This window comes from Gossypium raimondii, chromosome 13, assembly GCF_025698545.1.
Source record: "Gossypium raimondii isolate GPD5lz chromosome 13, ASM2569854v1, whole genome shotgun sequence".
NCBI classification, from domain to species: Eukaryota; Viridiplantae; Streptophyta; class Magnoliopsida; order Malvales; family Malvaceae; genus Gossypium; species Gossypium raimondii.
Genome location: NC_068577.1, coordinates 23,778,303 through 23,802,828, shown reverse-complemented (window position 1 = coordinate 23,802,828; position 24,526 = coordinate 23,778,303). Strand labels below are relative to the sequence as shown.

General features: G+C 32.3%; 3 protein-coding genes across 3 annotated transcripts; 2 read left to right on the top strand and 1 right to left on the bottom strand.

Moving 5' to 3' along the window:
- Positions 1–309: 309 nt before the first annotated feature.
- LOC105766783 (bZIP transcription factor 29) lies at positions 310–4,055 on the top strand. Its single transcript, XM_012586356.2, has 5 exons — positions 310–615; positions 745–2,149; positions 2,224–2,356; positions 2,444–2,528; positions 3,477–4,055. The coding sequence occupies exons 2-5, from the start codon at positions 885–887 to the stop codon at positions 3,695–3,697; spliced, it is 1,704 nt and encodes a 567-aa protein (XP_012441810.1). The 5' UTR covers positions 310–615; positions 745–884; the 3' UTR covers positions 3,698–4,055.
- Positions 4,056–17,126: 13,071 nt separating this feature from the next.
- Positions 17,127–21,597, top strand: LOC105766797 (tRNA-dihydrouridine(47) synthase [NAD(P)(+)]-like). The gene is made up of 10 exons (XM_012586365.2): positions 17,127–17,571; positions 17,720–17,836; positions 17,935–18,171; positions 18,288–18,531; positions 18,618–18,973; positions 19,337–19,609; positions 19,823–20,104; positions 20,231–20,351; positions 20,919–21,088; positions 21,172–21,597. Exons 1-10 carry the CDS (start codon positions 17,290–17,292, stop codon positions 21,268–21,270), a joined length of 2,181 nt encoding a protein of 726 aa, XP_012441819.1. The 5' UTR covers positions 17,127–17,289; the 3' UTR covers positions 21,271–21,597.
- Positions 21,598–22,076: 479 nt separating this feature from the next.
- LOC105766810 (amidophosphoribosyltransferase, chloroplastic) lies at positions 22,077–24,139 on the bottom strand. Its single transcript, XM_012586377.2, has one exon. It carries the CDS (start codon positions 24,039–24,041, stop codon positions 22,272–22,274), a length of 1,770 nt encoding a protein of 589 aa, XP_012441831.1. The 5' UTR covers positions 24,042–24,139; the 3' UTR covers positions 22,077–22,271.
- Positions 24,140–24,526: the final 387 nt, after the last annotated feature.

Here is a 24,526-nt window from a genome sequence, read left to right as displayed (position 1 = left end):
TTTTAAAAAATCTGAATAGTACCTGCATTTACAAAATATATTGATGCAACATATTTCATCAAAATGTGAAAATGTTAAATTAATAATTTAATGAATCACATTCGATTGGAATATATTCCATTGAAACACATAGTAAAAGTGGAAAAATAAAATATGATTGCTAAATAAGCTGCGGATATAGAGGTCGGAATGAAATTGAAATGCAAACCCCCCCAAATGCAAATTCAAATGAAATTCCTTTTTCTTCTTTAATTTCACGCGTCGATTACGTGCATGTCATGAAATCCGTGTCCCCTTCATCGAAACCCCCACAAATTAAATTAAAATTCACAAGAAAAGATTTCCTTTTTTTTTCCCTTTATCAAGGTTTCTAGACCGAGAAACCCAAACCCAAATTTTCTAATATTTTAAATCCTTTTTTTCCACTGTGAAATTAAGAGAGAGAAAGCGCCTGCCGCTAAATTCGGCGGAGATTTTGGTGGTGTTGCCACCTTGCTAACTTGCACCTCCGCTGCCCCATTTGTTTTTTTGCTAAATTACGCCGGACGGCCATTGTTTTTGCTTCTTTGTTTTTTTGCTCATTTCTTTCCCCTTGCTTTGACCTATAATTACAAGGTACTTAAGACATTACTTTTATATTCATTGTTCTAAATTCTGCGGATTCCACTGTATCTTTACCCCCCCCCTTTTTTTTTTTGTTTCTACTGTCAAATTCTCTCTATCTCACATTTTCTTTTTTTGCAGGTTCTGGTGAGTTTGATTTGCTCATATTGTTGTTGTTTTTCTGTTTTGGAGTGAACTGGGTTAAGCTTTTACTTGTCCAAAGTTTTCATCTTTTTGAGTTTTTGTGTCATCATTGTTTGTAAGAAAGAAAAGAAGAAATTATGGGTGATGGTGAAGAAGGTAACACTGATGTGATGCAAAGGATTCAATCTTCATTTGGAACATCATCATCTTCAATCCCTAAGCAACCTTTATCGATGAATCATCTTGAGATACCTCAGTTGAATCCTAATCAAATCAGAGGAGCTGCTAGACATTTCTCTCATTTTGGCCAAAACTTTAACGGCGGTGCTGCTGCTGGTACTGGTGATGGTGCTACTAACAAAAGAGTTGGTATCCCTCCTTCACACCCCAACCAGATCCCACCCATTTCACCTTATTCGCAGATCCCCATGTCCCGCCCTTCAAACCAGCAAATGGGTTCTCAGAGTTTTAACTCGGGACCAACTCATTCGCGGTCTTTGTCTCAGCCTTCATCCTTCTTTTCACTCGATTCATTGCCCCCTTTAAGCCCTTCCCCGTTTCGTGATTCTTCATCCATGGCAGTCTCAGACCAAGTTTCCACCGATGTGTCGATGGATGAAAGGGATGCAGCTGCTTCACATTCTTTGTTGCCACCGTCGCCTTTTTCAAAGGCGAATTCTCCACGGCTTGGGGAAAGCTTGCCGCCGCGAAAATCGCATAGGCGCTCCAGTAGTGATATTCCGTTTGGGTTTAATACGATAATGCAATTTTCGCCGCCTCTTATTCCTTTAAGGGGTTCTAGTAAGCCAGCTCAGTTGGTGAAAAAGGAAACCAGTGATGGCAACGGTGAAGGAATGGGTGAGAGGAAATCAGAAGGGGAAGTTGTCGATGATTTGTTTTCGGCTTATATGAATTTGGATAACATGGATGCGTTGAATCCTTGCGACGGTAAGAACAATAATGGTAATGAGAATCATGAAGATTTGGATAGCAGAGCAAGTGGAACGAAGACGAATGGTGTTGATAGCAGTGATAACGAAGCTGAAAGCAGTGTGAATGAAAGCGGGAACAGTTCGCGTGGCGGAATGAATTCGACCGAGAAGAGGGAAGGGAACAAAAGGGCCGCAGGAGCAGGCATTGCTCCGAGCGGTAGACATTATAGAAGTGTTTCAATGGATAGTTTTATAGGGAAGTTGAACTTTGGTGATGAATCTCCAAAGTTACCACCTTCACCGGGGAATCGGCTCGGACAACTCTCACCTAGGAATTCAATCGACGGGAATTCGGCTGCCTTTAGTTTGGAGTTTGGAAATGGTGAGTTCACCGAGGCTGAATTGAAGAAAATTATGGCAAATGAGAAGCTTGCTGAGATTGCAATGACTGATCCAAAGCGCGCAAAGAGGTATCCTATTGTTCAAGTCTATTGCTTGATAACAAAAGCATTTCACTTAAACATATTTTGTTTGGCTTTTGAAGGATTTTGGCCAATCGTCAGTCTGCTGCTCGTTCCAAAGAACGGAAGATGCGGTACATTTCAGAGTTGGAACACAAGGTTCAGACTCTGCAGACTGAAGCTACCACATTGTCTGCTCAGCTAACACTTTTACAGGTTGAGGATTTAGAGTGTGGCATGTTATAGCAATATTTTCTAGTTTTAGTTTTCTTATTTCTCATCATCAACTTTAAATTTATGTAGAGAGATTCTGTTGGGCTTACAAATCAGAACAATGAGTTGAAGTTTCGTCTTCAAGCCATGGAGCAACAAGCACAACTCCGTGATGGTATGATTCGATTTCCATTTCCTTAAAACTGTACCTTTCTTTTTTGGACAAAGTATTAAGACTTTTGAATTGTAAAGCATGCAATTATGGTTGACTGATTGGATGTGTTGAGCAATTATTAGCTGTTTGTTTAACATGCTTTTAACGAGTGTTTTGTGTTCTTAGTTAGCGTGTTTGCATTTTCATGCTCACAGCTGCACATGCTACAAAATTTTGTCCTTGCGTTAAAACCGATTCAGGAAAAATGTCCCTTGTATGGTAGTGTCTAATTGTTCTTCCCATCTTATGTGCCATTTTTTTTGGGTAATACTGCAAATATGCTGCTTATACGTTTACAGAACTAGGAGAACAAAAAATTCGTAAACCATGCCAAGCTTTTAAGGTTGCAATAAATATTATTATCTTGTATAGGAAACATATGGATTTTACTTTTAATTGATTATGGTGCGCCATTTCATTTCATTTTTTCATGGTGCAAGTGCATTTTCCTTGCCCTTTCCATCATCCTTATATTTAGCATCTTCGAAGAAATGATGTTTCAAAGATGGTAAGTAAGGTGCTGCAGTATTTTTTATATTTCACGCTAGGAATAAAATATAAAAGACTACTATTAGGAAAGTTGTGCGATAATCATTGGTTTCGTCTTGAAGCTACATTATAGATCAATGGTGGAAGCTTAAATTGCACCAAAAATCATATTGCATTGATTAGCCATATGCCTCTGCCTGCTACTCATGAAGTCTCATATAGGTCATGGCATTAAACCTACTGAACTTTGTGATAACTTTTCTCCTAAGCGGAGTTGGTTCTTTGCATATATGTTGTTCTAATTCATCCTTTCGATGACTCTGATGATTTGTTGTACCAAGTTCTCCATTCTATAACTGCATTGCCTGAAATTTTATGCTCGAGTGTCTTATCCTTCATTTTTGTGTTGCATTTGGAAAGCTCTAAATGAAGCATTAACTGCGGAGGTCCAACGATTAAAACTTGCTACTCAACAGCTAGGTGGTGATTCCGACCCTTCAAAAGGCATGGTTTCCGAGCCGCTTTCTGTTAATCAGCAGATGTTCCAGCTTAACATATCTCATCAGATGCAGCAGCAGTCACCTCCACAGCCCCAACAACAGAATGGGAACACAACTGCAAAAACTGAGTTGAATCAGTAGCTTGGTCTCTGGGAAGCTTTGGAAACCCATGATATCCCCGTCTCTCTTCACCTCGGGTATTCATTAGTTTTCAACGTCCCGACTTCGGAGGATTTCAACCTGCGTCAGATATTCTCCATCTTTAGATGATGGGACGAAGTAAAAACATACATCAGCTTGAAAAATCATAATATCGGTTATAATCAAATCTTTTTAATTTATTTATTTATGGTAGATAAATCATATTGGAATGTAAGCATTAAGTTGACATACAAGATTTGTTGCATTAACATTACAAGAGTTTATCTTTAACTCTTCTGTTATATTTTTTTTTTTATTCTCTTCTCATTTCAGTAAAGAGTTTGGGCATTTCATTTTAGCGGCTGTGTTTTTTTTTTGTCCAGTTTGTTCTATCAATTGATTTTCAATGTACTTTGGGTATTTGCACAAGTTCAGTTTTATTGCACCAAAATGTAGCAAAACCAAACTTGTGAACTGAGAGAGAAGGAAAGCTAGTGTTTTCATCTCATGTCTGTGTTTAATCATTCACTAAGCAGGCATTGTGATAAGATTGGGGCTTGGAAGCAATTAATCTGAAACCTTTCTTTCTTAAAATATCAGATCAGCAAAAACTATCACAGAAGAGGTTTCTTTGTCATATTGAGAACATAGTTTCTTGTTTATTCTTGTAATCTAGGTTTATTGTTTTTTTTTTGAACAATCCAGTAGAAAATAAAAAAGAAGTTATAAGAAATCTGTGATGAAATTTCGTAAATCCTGAAATCTCATTATTTACTAAGGATAAAATAAAGAGGATTAAAAGAAATATACATCTAGGAATAATAATGATAACTGTTAGAGTTTTATTTAGAAAAGGTCATGATATACCTATAATAGAAGTTCTATTAGATAAAAGATTTGAAAATCCAATAAAAGTACTTATTGGAGGAATTCAATCAAACTCGTGTAATAGGATTTAAAGTTAAATCAAATTACTTTATATCCATTACGCACCCTCTAATAGAAGAGTGTTTATGTTTAAGAATTTGCACAAAAATTTGAAATTAATGATTTAGCGTAAGATCTAGCAATAAGTTGGACTTCTATTAATGAATATACAAATCTGCAGAAGTAGAAATAAAATAGATTAATAATAAAATTATTGAGCTCTTTGAACCTAATAAATTTACTACGTAAATACAACTACAATTATTACATCTAAGAGATCTATCAATACCAAAAGACTGGATTATAGAGAAAATAAGTAGTTCAAGTACTTCTAAACCTATAATACTATAGAATACATGTCATCTGGTGATAAATTATATTTTGGAAACAGACGCCTCACAAAACAAAAATAATATCGATACCAATTACGTACATAAGTTCAAGTTCTACACCAATAGGAATGAAAACAGTTCATATACCTATTTTTCAAATTTTCTAATAATCAAAAAATTTATAAGTTACAAGACTATCAAAATTTTAAAATATACAATAGAATTTCTTTTATTAAGAACTTGTTCATATACCTGAAAAATTTCATCTATTTTTCCTACAGAACCAAGTAGAAATTCTAGAAACACTAGAATGGAAGAAATACAAGTTTCAACAATCATTCAACAAATGAAAGTTGGTAAAATGATGTAATTACATTTTCAAATTTCCAATCCAGTAAATATTATACATATATTGAAATTACATTTCAATTTAGAGAATATAAAACATATTCTTTACATGTTTTATTAGATACAGGAGCTACAACCAGTAGTTGCAGAAAGAATGTCATTCCTGTAGAAAAATGAGAACCTACGAAACATCCTATAAAGGCAATAGGAATAGATGGTAATGAAACCATAATTCAATATAAGGCTAGAAATATACCTATATACATAAACAATGTAAGATTTGTGATACCAAAAATATTATGTTTTCCTGCAATGCATGGAGATATATTATTAGGAAATAATTTTATATATCAAGACTTACCATTTTCTATTGATAAAAATTTTATTATATTATCAGAGAAAAATCTTCTATAGAGATACCATTAATAGAAAATCATAAATTTGTGTGTGATAAAATTTTACACCACAAAGAAAAGAACATATTAAACAACTAGAAACAAATCATTGGTTGTTAAAAATTTAAAAGATAATTTTAGTGAAGAACCATTAAAATTATGATAAAATAATCCTAGATATTGTGAAATCAAATTGGAAAATCATAATAAGATTATTAGAGTTAAACCTATGATCTATACTAAACAAGATATAGATGAATTTGATATACAAATTAGTGAATTATTAGAAAAATGATTAATAGAAAAACTAATAATCCACATTCTAGTCTTGCTTTTATGGTAAGAAACCATGCTGAAAAAAAAAGAGGAAAAGATAGAATGATTATTAATTATAAAAAATTAAATTAAAATATTATTTTGACGGATATTTTATTCCAAGAAATGATGTTTTAATTAATCAAGCTAAACAAGCAAAATATTTTAGTAAATTTGATTGTAAATCGGATTTTGGCAAATCATGCTAACCGAAGAATCTAAACCTTTAACAGCTTTTAGTGCTCCTAATAGACATTATCAATGGAAAGTAATGCCATTTGGATTATGTAATGCACCTCAAATCTTCTAAAATGGATGGATTCTATATTTAATAAATATAAAAAATTTGTGTAGTCTATATAGATTATATTTTGATATTTTTAGACACATTAGAAAAACATAGAAAACATTTAAATATTTTTCTCAAGAATTTATAAAACATGGAATCATATTAAGCCCTAAGAAAATAGAGCTAGAAAAAACAGAAATAGAATTTTAGGATTAAAATTGTTTGTAGATGGTCTTAAATTACAAGATCATATTATATTAAAATAAAAGAATTTCCTGAAAATATTGAAGATAAAAAGCAACTTCAACAATTTTTAGGAATTATTAATTATGAAAGAAACTTCTTTCCTAACTTATTTGAAAAATAGGTAAGTTATATGAAAAATTAAAAAGGATAAACCTTTTATCCGGTCTAAAAAACTCGGAAATTATACAAAACTTAAAATCAAATAAATCATATTCCAAAAGTATATTTACCTAAACAATGTGATAAATTAATTTTGGAAATGTAAGTCTCACAAAACTATTGGGGATGTATATTAAAGGATAAAACAATAAATAATGAAGAATTAATATGTGGATATAGTTCGTAAATTTAAACCAAATGAAATTAATTATGTTATATATGAAAAGAATTATTAGCAATAAAAAGGGAATAAAAATTTTCTTATATACTTAGCACCTGAAAAATTTATAATAAAAACTGATAACCAGGCAGTTAAACAATTCCTTACTAGTAAAAGTTTGGAAACTGTACCTAGAAGAATTAGATGGTATAATGAATTATATATTTTTAATTTCGAAGTTTTATATATAAAAGGTACTAATAATATTATTGCTGATTATCTTAGCAAGCTTGATGGATAGAGGTAAAAAACATCTAGAAAAAGCTGGTGAATGGGCAACTGTCCATAAAAGACCCAACAAAGGGTAAACAGCAAATTCCAATCAAGGATTTGTGAATATAACTATTCAAGCACCATTTTATTATAACCAAGGATATTATGTGCCATACTCAATGGTAAGACAACCAGTTTTATCATCAAATACTGTAAGCCAATTACCTTGGTCCCAATATCCTAATTCAGCATTCCAAGCCAGTTATGCTGAAATGATAAAGGGAGCAGAAAATTTGTTGAAGCAACAACAAATTCAAGAAATAAAAGATTTTTACAATCCAGGTTTATCATTAGATTTATATAATTTTATTAATGAGATATGGAAAACTATATTTTTACAAAATTTTCACAATTTTAGTTGAAAAACAACTAAAGATAATGAAGTCGATAATTTATTATTAAAATCTATTTTATATAGAGATTGAGATGAGTTTGGATTAGAATATAAAGATATTAAGGAGATAAACAATTTTCTTGATATATTTTAATATTTTATTATTAAAGGAAAAAATAGTCCCATTATGAATAAGGTATTTAGACTATGCTTATATAATAAAGCTAGACAAATATTACCAAGAGAATTTTTTACAAAATAAATGGAGCTATTTGCAAACAACAAGCTCAATTTCAAAAACTCTTTCGAATATTTTTACAAACTTATATTTTTACTAATGATATAGAGGAAAAATTTCCTACTATAAAATTTAGATTGGATCATGAACCATTTGATATAACCAATATTGAATGGGGTTTTACTAATAGTTTAAAATTTTTCTTTTTATCTTTTAAAAGGCTTTCCTACGTCCGTTAAGTCTATTAACAATGATGATTTTTACTATTATTTTCATATCGAAATTAGTAGCCTTATTGATATAGCCTTATGGATTATTCAAAGGATGATTGGAAGCCCCCGACTATCGGTAGTAAAAGAAGACAGAGAACACTCGAAGAAAAATATTGACAAGTGTTACAACAATCCCAGATATTATCAAACTCAAACAGGGATAGACTTGACAAAAGCCCAATATTTACTTCATCAATAAATTTATAAACTATGGACTGATGGAAGAAGAATATTGACATACGACACTGGAAACATCCAGAATGATAGAGATGAAGAATCTTTGCGGTTATTAAAAAAGATAGTCGAAATGAAGATCGAAGATTTTCCATCTCACATTATAGAAGAAATCAGAGGCACATGGGAGACTTGGAATTCATCACCAAGACTTTCATTAAATTCACTACATCTAGATGACATTGAAGAAATGAATCTAGATAATATTCAAGAAGGATAAAGCCAAAATAGGCAGCTGTAAAAGACAAAGTGACTTGAAAAACAAGGCATCCAGATTGCAAAGTGGAACTATCAATTAATAAAAAATTAATGATAGAAGCAACCATGATGCAAGCAATGATGGAAGCAACCATTAAAGCAAGTTAATGATGTGGAAGAAACCATTAATTCATCTATGAAACATGGAAAAAACCAGGACAGGATCCTTATCAACAAACTGTGCGAGATTCAAAAAAAAATAAATAAAGTTTTATAATTTTATTATAAATAGAGGATGAATGAGCCTAGAGAAGGCATCATTGTAATCTTAGCTTTCTTTTCTTTTTAGATGATAAAAAGTTTTCCTTTACTTTTGTAAAATTCTAATAGTCTTCCGCATTCTCCACTCCCTGTAATTGTAGTCTTCCACATTTTTCACTCCTTGTAATTAGTATCAGAGCGTCGGAGTAACGATTTTTGGAAAATAATATCGTAGTATTCATTGTAAGCCTTTATCTTTTATTTACAATTCAGTTTATTTCATGATTATTTATCTTAAAACCCATATATATGTCATTCTGTCTTTCTATTGCATGTTTATGTCTGAGTGAGACTTTAGACCTTTGAGAGAAAAGACGTAAAAGATAATAGAAGGTTTTAGGTACCAATGATAAATTTCATGGAAGAAACTGTAACACCCTAACCCATATCCATCGTCGGATTAGGGTTATAAGGTATTACTGGACATAGCACATATTAAAACAAACATTTACTACCTTTCTTGTTTTGTACTTCAATCTTATTAATACACAATTTATAAATCATAACGCATTCAAATAATTATAATACATATAGTTCATTTAACCAACTAAAACTCAAACAAGCTTCACGACTTAAAAATCATACGCAAATCATGCTTTACAATTTTAAGCATGTCAATGTCCATTATTACTCTAATATTCGAATTAACTAATGTGCAACAAAACCATGTTACAAATGCTCAATGCATACCATGTTTGAACTATATGTCTTTAACATTATTGGCATTTGTTTCCTGAATACATGTTCAAATACATATAACCTTACATTTCATACATCGAATAAATGTCAACACAAATATCTCATAGACTATCTGTTAATCATAACATCTTTGTAAATTTTGAACATGCACATATTAAAAATGTAACAACCATATTATAAGGCCTAGTTTTTATTTTGTTCTTATACATATATGCGACATTAATTAATGTTATACTATGACCAAACAACTTGAACTTATTATAAACCATTAATTAAGTCACCAAATAATACACCATATTTAACCACAAATGATAGTTTCAATAATATACATAATCTACTAAGATAATCGAATAATAAATATAATTACTACGAACACTTTATGCTTAATAGTATACCCACTTTTAATATATTTAATGAAACTTAATATAAGGCTTAATAACTAAAAACATAATTAGCATTTCACAATTTTTCTTTAAAACTTTCATAGAACCAAAACATGCATATTTTTCATTTACAACTTGCGCATATATGTACATAATTAAACCATTTCCAAGTGTCCATATTTCATTACCTTACAAAATTAAAGAATACCTATTCGGTTTTGTATATATACATATATCAACCCCTTAACCTAATATACATATACTCATAAACTATCATTTCTAAACCCACTTATGCATTTGTAACATGCCATTTCCAATTTCATAACAAAGCCACAAATCTTAATTCATTACTCACTCAAACACACAAACATTCATATACTCCATTAATAAGTCGAATATAAGTAGTTACCAACCTTTACAAGCATATTTCAATTTATAAAACATAACCTATATTTACTTAATTACTAAATCCAAACATATCATACATATCGTTTATATATATATAACAAATAACCAAATCATTTAACTTAACATTATTTATCTTAATACATACATCAAACATATTTACATCATCTACTTTAATGCCAAGACACATGAATGAAACACCACCATATATATATATATATATGTGTGTGTGTGTGTGTGTTTTACCATATAATTACTATCCATTTAAGATTAAACCATGATCAAAATATACTTAAGCCATAATTCAACCAAAATCGAACACAAACACGAGACTTAAGCCATTTTTGCTTGACTTTAATACATACACTTTCAAAATTAAGCTAACTCCAAAGCTAACCTTTACATGCCATAGTTTCAAAAGAAATTTCAGCTTATAAAATACCATAGTTAGTCGATAGTGTGATAGGTTTTACTGACGATCCCCGAGCTCGTAACAACTTCAAAATCTATAAAACAGAGGTAAACAAATACGAACGCACAATAAGCTATTTAAAGCGTAGTAAGTCATAAGCATAAGCATGTATTTTAATCAGGGCAAATAACATTTAACTAGTAAAATTGAAGTCATATAATTTACTATATAAAAATATCATACACTACAAAGTCATACTTTGATCACATATACAATTTATATAATCAACTGTATCCTTTTATAAGTGCATACAAAAATTTCACCTTAAACAACATAATACATAATTAACACCAACAAGGCCGAATCATATATATCTATATATGTCAAATATGTTAATTCAAAAATTATATTCACATACTTTATATAATTACAAGGAAACAACTTACCTTATTTTCATACTTACATTTAACTAACACATACCTGAACATATAATTAAATTTCATATCCGATCTTCGTTTAACACTGCCCGATGAACCGTTTTGAATTAAAAAGGATACGCGGATGGTCGGAAAGCTCGTACAATTCCAATGTCCCAGACGTTGTCTTACATGTAATCACAGATCGACACTACTGTCCCAGACAAGGTCTTACACGAAAACATAAATCGATGCCAACGTCCTAGACGTGGTCTTACACGAAAACATAAATCGATGGCAATGTCCCATACGTAGTCTTACATGAAAACACATATCGGAAATCCTATGTCATGACATAATTATCCTATCTATTCCTAGGGTTCGTACGGGGCTTTCGGATATTGAAACCTGATCAAATCAAACTCAAAATACATTTCTTATGCTCAAATCACATTTGGCCAACACCAATTAAAATTCATAAAATTTCATTTATCATGTAACCTATATATACAGTCAAATTTAACAACATTTATATGCTTATAGACTTACCTCGGATATCGACGGACAAAATTGACTAATCGACTACTTTCGACTTTCCCCGATCTAATTCCGTTTTCTTCGGTTCTCAATCTAAACATATTCAAATTTAACCCTTTTATTCATCAAATCATTCAATTTTATCCAAAAACACATAAATGGGCAAATTGTCATTTTGCCCCTAATATTTTACACTTTTTGCAATTTAGTCCCTATTGCATAAAACACAAAATACACAAAATTTGCACACATCATGCTAGGGCCGAATATTCATAGTCTTCATACAAGCCCACACATTTCATTTATTTTTCATTTTAGTCCCTCAAAAATTTATTTTCACAATTTAGCCCTAATTACTCAAATTCACAAAAAATTCAATGACAAAACATGTTAATCTAACACATATATTTCATAATCCATCATCAAACATCATAAAACATAATTATTCATCAATGGCATAACTCAAAACATTCATCAAAATAAAAAATTCTAGCATAGATTTTGAAGAACACAAAGCAACGATATCAAAAACGTAAAAATTATCAAAAACCGAAACAAAAACTAACCTTAATCAAGATGAACAAGTGCCGAAACCTACTAAGCTTTCTTCTCTTTTTCTTTCTTTAATTTTCGGTGTAAAAAGATGATAACAATGGTTTAATTTTTGTTTTATTTTAACATATATCAACCTTTTATTGTTTTACTAATTTAACCTTTAATATTAAATATATAAAACATATAATCTAAGGATAAATTTGACCATTGCCGCCCACTATCAATTAAATGGCCTAATTGCCACATAAAACCTTCATTTTATAAAGACAACAACAATTAAGCACTTTCATATTTAACCCTCAAATTTTCACTTTACGCGATTAAGCCATTTTCTCAAATTAAGCACACAAACAATAAAATTAAATCACGAAAATTTTACACACGTAAATTCACACATAATTAACACAGAAAATAATATTAAAATATTTTTTTGACTTGAATTTGTGGTCCCAAAACCACTATTCCGATTAGGGTCAAAATCGGGCTGTTACAGAAACAGATTGTCTATATCAAGATAAAATTTGCAATCATACTATGCATATTGACTCTAAAAATGAAAATAATATTTTAGCTCTGAGTAAAAGTTTTAATAGTTTAATAGATATTACTTCTATATATTTTAATAAATTATATAATAAAGTAAGTAATATAGAACAACAAGTAATTAATTTAGGAGAAGTTACTGATTTAGATTTGAACAATGAATCTAAAAAATATTATCTAATGTTAATAATAAATTAGAACAAGTTCTTATTAACAAAATATAGAACAAGAGGTAGATTTATGTCCTTTATATTATGGAAATAGAAATATAATCTTAACTTTGTTTGAGGAAGAAGACACTTCTTCGTAAAAATCATCTTCTACTAATAAAAAACATGAAAACATAAAAAAAAAAGAAAGAAAGAAAATATACTCATCAACAAGAATATGATTTCCAATCCTATAAACAACTTATAGAACATTGGAAATATAAATTTACTAAGAGTTCAGATAAAAATGAAAGAGTAGAATATTTAAAATTAATAAAATAACTTTATGAAAACATAAAGATTTATTTACTTTATTTAACTATATTATATGTTAAATTATAACACTATAGACAATAGTAGTTCTAGTAATTCGATAATTATATAAACATAGAAGACTTAAAAGTTACAAGTTATAATTACGATGAAGAAAATACTTCAATAGATGAAGATGAAAATATAGAAATACCGTAATCTATGGATACCGATAGAACAAATCTATATGGAAATAGAAAATTGAGTCGATCTTCAAAAGATGATTATTTGAGATCTTTTAATAAAGACTTAGAAAAGTTGAAAATACAACTAGAATTTTTGATAATAAAACCGAAGATATAGCTACAAATGTTATAAAACCTGAATATCTAAGAGAATCATCTACTCAACCGGCCCACATAGAATAGATGATTTAAATAAAAGAAATGTTGCTCAATGAGGAATATATTTAGACTTAACTAATATTCCTATATCGACTATGAAAAACCATAGATGATTGGGCATAATCTATGACTATTGTTGTAAACAACAATAATACATGGTCAAAAGAAAAATTTTAAATTATTTTGTTAGAACATTTCAAATATATGTTTTACAATTTCTCGACGATGGGAAGAATCGAGAAAGGAAAGGAACAAAAGAGTAGTTAATCAACCGATAGGAACTCCTAAAGATCTTCTAAAATGCTTAACTTTTATTCTAAAATAGAAATTTATGGTTATTTTGACAAAAAGATCAAGATGATATATTAGTTATATTCATCAAAAATTAAATTATGTGATATTAGATATTTAGAAGAATTTTCTAAAAAATTCTTCATGAGTATCGAAAACTAAAAATGAAAGTATAGAATTTTGAAAAACTAATATTTTCATAAATTGCCACCACTATGGGATGAGATATGTATAAAAAACATATCTCTTATCTAGAAAAACATAATAAAATAGTCGGAGTACCACCGAAAATATCGATTCGATAGGAAATACGATAAATTTTGCAAAGAGAGAATAACTCTACATTGTTTGCAAAATCAAGCTTCTAAACAAGTCAAGCATAATTTAAGTACTAAATATTGTACAAAATCCTAGAAAACCAATGAAAATTTGGATGTAAATCAATACGTCATGACATTTATAAAAAAAACATAAGAAGAAAAATAGAATATATAAATTAGTTAGATGGAAACCAGAAATAAAAAAATACTGATTATAATAAAAAGAAAAGATTTGTTAGAAGAAAACTTCTAAAAACCTAAAATAACAAATTTGTAAATGTTTTATATGTGATGAAGAAGGTCACATAGCACTAAATTGTCCTAATAAAGGAAAAAAGTGCAAAGAAAATGATAAAACACTTGAATAACAAGATTTAGAAATATGTTATGAAGAAATATTATATGAATTAATATCGAAATGATTTCGATACAAAGGAGGATTATATATTTATGTTTAATATAGGAAGTAGTTCTAATAATCAATTAGAATAAATTCCTAGTAATGAACAAAGAAGATATAAAATTAGAAAATTTAATTGGAGAAGAAAAGACATTTTTGATGAAATGATAGAAAAATAAATAAAAATCATATTTCTAAAGAAGAAATATATAAAATATCTAAATTCAAAATATGGAGTCAAAGACATACAGAGAAAATAAGAGAAAATACAGTAGCAAAAGATACTAGAGGAGGATTAATAGAAAATACTAATAGTCCACATTATAGTCCTTGAAATGTTCCAACAAAATAATTTAAAATTTTTCTTTTGGCCATGTATTATTGTTGTTTACAACAATAGTCATAGATTGTGATACCAAAAATATTATGTTTTCTGCATTGCATGGAGATATATTATTAGGAAATAATTTTATATATCAAGACTTACCATTTTCTATTGATAAAAATTTTATTATATTATCTCAGAGAAAATCTTCTATAGAGATACCAATAATAGAAAATCATAAATTTGTGTGTGATAAAAATTTTACACCACAAAGAAAATAATGATTAAACAACTAGAAACAAATCATTGGTTGTTAAAAATTTAAAAGATAATTTTAGTGAAGAACCATTAAAATTATGATAAAATAATCCTAGATATTGTGAAATCAAATTGGAAAATCCTAATAAGATTATTAGAGTTAAACCTATGATCTATACTAAACAAGATATAGATGAATTTGATATACAAATTAGTGAATTATTAGAAAATGATATACTAAACAAGATAATTTTAGTGAAGAACCATTAAAATTATGGCAAAATAGGCCTAGATACTTGGTTCTGTAGGAAAAATAGGTATATGAACTGTTTTCATTCCTATTGGTGTAGAACTTGAACTTACATTATCCTCTATTTGAGTATTCGAGGGTAAAATTAAATTCTCATTTGTTTTTATTATAGCAGTATTTTTAAAATATAATTTATCACCAGACGACATGTATTCTATAGTACTTACAGGTTTAGAAGTACTTGCACTACTTATTTTCTCTATCATCCAGTCTTTTGGTATTGATAGATCTCTTAGATGTAATAATTGTGGTTGTATTTCTGTAGTAAATTTATTAGGTTCAAAGAGCTCAATAATTTTATTATTAATCTCTTTTATTTCTACTCGCAGATTTGTATATTCATTAATAGAAGTCTAACTTATTGCTAGATCTTTTGCTAAATCATTAATTTTAATTTTTTCTCAATTCTTAAACATAAACACTCTTCTATTAGAGGGTCTATAATGGATATAAAGTAATTTGGTTTAACTTTAAACCCTATTACACCAAGATGTAAGTTTGATTGAATTCCTCCAATAAGTGTTTTTATTGAATTTTCAAATTTTTATCTAATAGAATTGCTATTATAGGTATATCATGACCTTTTCTAAATAAAGCTCTAATAGTTATCATTATTATTCCTAGATGTATATATCTAACTTGAGGGTATTTATTTTAATCCTCTTTATTTTGTCCTTAGTAAATAATGGGATTTTTGTTAATCCTCATCTAGTATCTTTTGCTACCGTATTTCCACTTATTTTCTCTATATGTCTTTGACTCCATATTTTGAATTTAGATACAATGAGATCGGTTGCCACAACGATAAGTTAAGAATGAAAAATTCTGAAAAGTTCAAAGTTGGTTCACTAAAGAAAAAGAGAGAACCGGTAGAACTCCAGAAAAAAAGAAAGTGATAAAAGTAATACTAAAATAAAATTTCATACTTTAATAAGTAGGATTTTAATAATATTTCTAAATTTTAAATATGATTTTTAGATTTATTTTTGAATTTAATAAATTATTGGTAAACGTTATTATTATTGAATGTAAAAGGTTGGACATAATTTTATAAATTTATTAAGAAATGAATAATATATTATACTATTAAGTATATTTATAATAGATATTACTAAATTATAATATTTAAATTTTCTACATATATTATTTTTATGAATTATATTAATGAAATTAATTTAATAAAAATAGAATAATAAAATATTATTATTTAATTTAAGGGTAATAATGTCATTTAATACATATCTAGCCTACTTAATACTATTACTTGTTTATTCTATTAAATCAACCAAACAACGTAATATCTATTATTTTTACATTCTATTTCTGCACATAGTTATTACATTTTTTATTTATTCTATTTTATTGAACCAAACATGGGGATTGGATGGTAGAGTGGTTTAAGAGGTTAGACTCAAAAGTTCATGGTATGGGTTTAAATCTTTCCAATAATATTATTTTTTCCCTTCTAGATGAAACAACGCCGTTTGCTTTACTGTCCACGTCGTATTCGTCCTCACTCTCCTCATGAAAACGGCATCGTTTGCTTCTCAGGATAACAACGACATCGTTTCATTTCTCACTGTCCGCTTAGTAAAGGCGCGGCACTTTTGCCCTGTGAATTTGTGGTTACCCACGTTGTGTACACTTACAACAACAATCCCACTGAACATAAACCCTAATCAGAGCCACTCCTCGTTACTGGAAACAGAACTTTAATCACTGCAGGAGATTGACAGGGAACTGAGTGCCCTCACCCAGTGAACTCGCCATCGATGGATGACTGTCCGAAAGATATCTGTGCGGTTACAGACTCTTCGACGGAAGGGGTCCCGGCTTCACAGCCGCCTTCGGACCCGGATGGAACTACTCAACGTTCACTGGAAGAGTTAGTAGCTCGAGCCATTGCACCAGTAAAGCGAGAGTTTCTTCGACCTCCACCATCCTCTAGAACCACCCAAAACAACCCCGCCTCTGACGCCAACGTCAAGCAACCTCAGGCAAACCTTGTCCAGGAAAAGAAATCGAAGCGGCAACTCAAACGAGAGCGTCGTCAGGTCCCAATTTTCTTAACCTAATCTGTTTCCCTTTACAAAAGCAATTGCTATTTGCAGGCAGGGAAAAAAAATCTTTTTTGTTGTTGTTGTTGCTGTTGTAGAATGTAAATTGAAAAGTGATCGTTGAAGATTTGTTTTTCTCCTTCAGGAGCAAAAATCTCCTTTGAATCTATGTCCTGAGATAGCAAAGACGGGAGATGTCAATGCATGTTCTTATAAAGATAAATGTCGTTTCAGCCATGACATTGAAGCCTTTATGGCTCAGGTATTTGAATACCCATTTCCTGACTTTATAATTTGATCAAATTTTGCTAATTGGGTTTTTTAATAGTTTTTTATTTTTATTTTTATTTTTGTATGTAGAAACCAGCTGATCTAGAGGGTGACTGCCCATTTATAAAAGCTGATGCACCCTGCCCTTATGGTTTAGCCTGTAGATTTGCAGGCACGCATAAGGATAATGCTCCCGCTGCTACTTCTAATTTATTGAAGAAAAGCTCTGAAGTCAATGGACTAAACAAAGATGTTCAGAAGCTTTTGTGGAAAAACAAAATGCGCTTTACTAAAGCGGATGTTGTAGTTAAATCTCTTGGACTAGCGGTACAATGAAATAATTCTTTTATTGGTCCTTATTTCTTGCATTTATGTTCATTCCATCTTGTTGTATCATCATTATGGCTTATTGTTAGTAACTTGTTATCAATGCGATAATTCAGGGGCCCAACTGGAAAGTAAAGAAGCTGGTAGATAAGGAGGAAGATGAAGTTGGATTAGATGGTTCTCATGCTGCCGATAAGACCGATTGCAAAAAGGTGGTTGATGATTCAGTTGACTGTTCTGAGTGTCCTTCAACATTTCCAGCAGCAGTTAATGCTGAGGAGGCATGTGAAACTGATGAGTTGAGACCCTTGAAGAAGGCAAAGTTAGTGGTTGATGAAAAGAGCTCTGATGAAGGGGAAGGTGATAGACTTCTTGTGGATTTTTTATTCTTTGCTAATTTTTGAACTGATTAGTCTAGTCTGTAACTCAGTTGTGTAAATTGACAGGTGCAACTGTTTTGGAGAAGGATAATGAAAAAAATTCTGCTGAAACTGAACCGGCAGATAATGTACTTGCAGAACCTGATAGGAGCCCCAAGATATCTAATTTGAAAGATGCGACTGTTCTTGAGAAGTATAATGAAAAAAAATCTGCTGAAACTGAACCAGCTGATGATGTACATGCAGAACCTGATAAGAGCCTCAAGATACACCCTCGTGAAAAGATGCTTATTGATTTTAGAGAGAAGTTGTATCTTGCTCCTCTAACCACAGTTGGGAATCTTCCTTTTCGTAGGGTTTGCAAAACACTGGGAGCAGATGTGACGTGCGGTGAAATGGCAATGTGCACCAACCTTTTGCAGGTATGTATATCACAACTGCCTAGTGATTTTTGGATCAGGGGCAAACTGCTACTTTTTCCTTCCAATAAGTGTCAGAAATTGAAATAATAGGCTGTGGTTAGCCAGTTAAAGTACACCCAAGGGAACAAATAGGCATAATTTTCTTCCTCAGCAAGGTATCCCAAATAAGAAACTAGTGATGTCTTGCATTAACTGGTTTGCTATTAGAATATACATCTTGATTGGAAGCTAACATTTAGTAGTTGAACTTCTTTTTGGCTAGCTCTTCTGGTGGCCTTTTCTTGTTTTTTACATTTGTTATTACTATAAAAGTGCTTTCTGTGCTTCATATGTTTCTCTGTGGCGCTTATCCTGTGGCAACAGGGTCAAGCTTCAGAATGGGCTCTGCTGAGGCGACATTCATCCGAGGATTTGTTTGGAGTCCAGATATGTGGGGCATATCCTGACACTATAGCACGTACTGTTGAACTTATAGAAAAGGAGTGTACAGTGGACTTCATTGACATTAATATGGGGTGTCCAATTGATATTGTTGTTGATAAGGGTGCTGGATCTTTTCTTCTCACAAAACCATTACGAATGAAAGGAATCATTCAAGCAGCTTCTGGCACTGTAGATAAACCTATAACTGTTAAGGTACTTGCTGGCATTTAGATTATTAGTTCATTTGAGCATGCCTGTCATTTACATGTGTGCTCAGTTGCTCACACATCTGGATCTCTTTTTTTTTTTTTTTTTTTTTCCAACTTTTGCTTGTCAATATTGCTCCTTTTTCTCTCTTCTTTACATGCACTTGTTACAATCATCAAGCAGTTTGAAGATATGTAATTGTACCTTTTGTTGTGCCAGGTGAGAACAGGTTATTTTGGAGGTAAAAACCGCATTGATTCGCTAATTGCAGATATTGGCAGTTGGGGTGCTACTGCATTGACAATACATGGTCGATCACGTCAGCAACGCTACAGTAAACTTGCTGATTGGGATTATATATACCAGTGTGCTCAGAAGGCCCCTTGTACATTGCAAGTTTTGGGTAATGGAGATATTTTCTCATATTTAGATTGGAACAATCGTAAAACTGACTGCCCTGAGCTTTCTACGTGTATGATTGCTCGAGGGGCATTGATTAAGGTATGTATTTAGATTTTAACATGTTTTTTTATCTTTGACATTCTGCAAACATTCCATTATTTATCATACTGCTGAATTGTGCTTTACAGAATTTCAGTCTATCATAACAACTAAGTTTCTTTGCAGCCTTGGTTATTTACTGAAATCAAGGAACAGAGGCACTGGGATATCAGTTCTCAGGAGCGGTTGAATATTCTGAAGGAGTATGTACGTTTTGGCCTCGAACATTGGGGATCTGACAAAAAGGGTACGCAGTAATTCTTCAACAGGCATTCCTTTTTCAGAATGGAATGCGTGTGATTTAGTTTGAATTCTCGTACGTTAGCTTAGTGACCAATAACATTATGCTGGTGCTGTGGTTTGAGAAACGTTGTTCTATCTGCTGTGACTGAGTTGATAAAATAGAAACATTTTTCTTTCTTCTTTGGCCCAAAACTGTGTTGGTTTTAAGCTTAAACCATATTGTTAATTAGCATCACACTACCCCATTGGAATTTTAGCTTCCTGATTGAAGTTGTGAACCCATCCCGAGAAAATTTATGATATTCTGTTTTTCTGGATGAGCATTGATTTTATCACCCAAAATAAAAGCAGCAGTGGCTTCTACAATAGTACAAATTCAAAATTTATCGAGCATACTTGTACTGGTGTATAATTTTGTGGTTCTCTTTGTAATAAGGTTGGAGATGCCAAAATGTCGTGTAAATTGTTTTCAGACATTAATAATTTTTTATTTCTGCTGCTGTGAACATATACCTTGGTATTTTACAACTATTATGGTTTAAAGTTCTCTGGTATTTGACTGAATTTCCAGGTGTGGAAACAACTAGGCATTTCTTGTTGGAATGGCTTAGCTACGCATGTAGGTATATTCCTGTTGGTCTTTTAGATGTCATCCCCCAACGTCTGAATTGGCGACCTCCCTCATACTATGGACGAGATGATCTTGAGACGCTAATGGCCTCTGATTCTGCAGCTGACTGGGTATGCAGTTGCTTCTTACTATATGTCTAACCGTAATAACGTTAGTAGTGATCCTCTTATTAGTTTCGTCTTCACTCGTGCAGATCCGTATATCTGAAATGCTGCTTGGCAAGGTTCCAGATGGTTTCACATTCGCACCAAAGCACAAATCCAATGCTTATGATCGTGCAGAAAATGGCTAATTTTGTGCCATTTATTTAATATTACTGCATTTTTATGAATGCGAGTCTTTTGGTTTGCAGATTATGTTTTTAATTCCTTAGGTTTATTTAATTGCAGAAACCGTATTGAGGTGATATCACTATCTTTCAATTTTGTAGTGAAGTTAGCGGTATCTGATACTAGCTCGTGCTGCTATCTAGCTTCTATTATTCAAGGGAGTATGCTCATCTTGCTCCAAATTTAGTACCATTTAACGACTATAACTATTAAATAATGTAATTGTACAAGATACTACAGATTACATTTTCATTTGAATGGATGCTTTGTGCCACTTGTGATTGAGTGTAGTTTTAAGAGTAACAAGTTTTATCACGGAAAACTATTCAGAAGAGTGCAGTATTGATGAGAATAGATAACGTAAACATGATATAGCTGTTTGTGACTTGAATATGAACTTGATCCTGTAAGTATATTTATCATCGTACACCATTCTGGTTGTATTCCATTCCTTGGAGCTATTTTTGACAGTAGCGGATGAGCCTGGGGCGAGGGCCTAGTAACCAACTCTAGGTTTTAGGGGTGGTTTAGCTTGTGGTGGAACTGCTCAACCATAGAATTAATTGTCTTTTTGATGATTAGAATGAGATGGTCTAAGTACTACGTAATTAAAGCAAAAACCCTGCACGCAAAATCTGAATCATTAATAAAGCAGAACCCTTGCTGTAATGCCATGTTAGGGAAGGGATCTTCATTACTAATGCACTGCATCAGCTTGCTTCCATTTCCAGAATTTCTTTTTTATTAAATATCAGTGATAGAATGAAAGTAGGAAACTCGACTTCATAAAATGCATAAACAAAGCAAACACATCAACCCAGCGTCTATTAGAGATTAGTTTGTAGAGCCAAAACAGTGGGTCAAAATTGTATAAGCTTTAGAATTTAGATGAAAGCAAAAAGTGTGTATTGAGATCCACCCAAAGATAGATCTTTCTCCCCTCTAAAGTCATTGCTTGAAACAGCTAAATGTTGCTCTTTTGATACAGGGGATCAATTTCTTTCTCAACGTTCAAATCTCGTGGGCCTTGAATCCACCCTCCATCAATGGAATCCATAGGTCCATTCAGCCCATCATCCAAGAAATCCCCAACCCGTTTCACTTTAACCTCCCTTGGCATCACTGGGTATTTTCCTGAAAAGCAAGCATAACAGAAATTTGGAGACTCACTGCCCAACATCTTCTTCAAGCTTTCGAATGGCAGAAATGCCAGTGAATCACATCCAATGAACTCCCTTATCTCCTCCACACTCATTCTATTCGATATCAACTCCTCAGAGCTTGGTGTGTCCACTCCGTAATAACAAGAACCGATGATCGGTGGGCTTGCGATTCTCATGTGAACCTCCTTAGCCCCTGCTTCCTTAATCAACCTAACAATTTTTGAAGATGTGGTTCCTCTCACAATTGAGTCATCCACCACCACAACCCTCTTACCTTCCAATACACCACGAACAGGTGAAAGCTTTAGCTTCACTCCAAAGTCTCTAATCTTCTGCGAAGGCTCGATAAAAGTTCTTCCTACATAGTGAGACCTGATCAGGCCTTGCTGGAATGGCACCCCTGCTTTGGCTGCATAACCAAGAGCAGCCACCACGCCAGAATCCGGAACTGCAATCACGACATCACAGTCAACGGGAGCTTCGGTAGCAAGTACTTCCCCAAAAGCATGCCTTGATTCATAAACAGACCTTCCAAAAACAACAGAATTAGGCAAAGCAAAATATATATGCTCAAAAATGCATTGTTTTGGTTCAGGGTGGGGCATCAAGCAAACTGATTGAACCCCATCTTTTTTATCCACCACCAATACTTCACCAGGATACACCTCTCGCTCATATGTTGCCTCGATCAAATCAAGAGCACATGTTTCAGAGGCAAAAACCACAGCACCATTGCTCCTCCTTCCCATTACCAAAGGCCTAAATCCATGGGGGTCACGCACTGCAACAAGCTTATCCTCGGTCACAAACACCATTGAATAAGCTCCTTCAAGCTTCTCACAAGCTTCAACAATCCTCAAAAAGAAAGGCCTAGCTTTTGAAATAGCAATCAAATGAAGTACAACCTCAGTATCAGAACTAGTATTGAAAATTGAACCATTGTCTTCAAGCATAGCTCTCAAAGCTCGGTAGTTTACCAAGTTTCCATTGTGTGCAACCCCAATGGACCCAAACCTGTACCCAGCAACAAAAGGCTGCACATTTTTTAACATAGAAGAACCAGCAGTTGAATATCTAACATGTCCAATAGCCATTTCACCAGGTAATTGATCAAGTTTAGACTCGTTAAACACTTCAGATACTAAACCAACCCCAGTAACCGACTGAAGAACATTGTTATTCACTGCAACAATACCTGCACCTTCTTGTCCACGATGCTGAAGCGCATGGAGGGCCAAATAGCAGAGACGTGAGGCTTCAGGGTCACCAAAGATACCCACCACACCACACTCCTCACGGGGCTTATCGTCGTCATCATCACTAAAAGGAGGCACCAAACCGTCTTCATTTTTGTTTGCTGAAAAGAAGTCAGAGATGGGGTTTTTAGAGGAGGTGGTAAACTCAGATTTCTGGGGATGAAGAACATGATTGCAAGGGAAAGAAGAGGGTTTTTGAAGGGTTTTTGGGAGGAGAGGAAAGGTGACTTTTTGAGGGGTGTTCAGAGAAAAAGAATGGTGTTTGGAGATGGGTTTTGAGAGAGCTGAAGAAGAAGACAAAGGAGAGGCTGCCATGGATGGTTTCCCTGCTGTTTTAGGAGTGTTTTCCCTGGGAAAGAAAATAGGTAGAGAGTTATGTTAAAGCAAAGATGGCTTAGGAAAAGCAGTGTCAATAGCCGTATAGGACTTAGGGTTTTGAGTTTTGACTAGTGAGGTGGCTTTGTCCCCACAATTTGCTCGAGTTCTAAAAAATTTTGTTTTTGACCGGTTTGCTTCAATTAATTAGTCTATTCTCAACTATCATTAAGGGAAAATATCTTAATAATAAATTCAATATAAAAAAACTCTCGGATAAATTTTAAAATTGAATATGAATTTTGGTTTAATATTAAATTTTATTCATTAATTTCTTTTTTTTGGTGGAATACAAGAATAGGGTAAAACCTGAATAACAAACACGACTAGCACGACTCGAACCCAGTCTATACTTGGAGTGGTGATCACCCTGACCATCAGGCTATCACATTGGGTTCAATCCATTAATTTTGATTTTGTGTAAT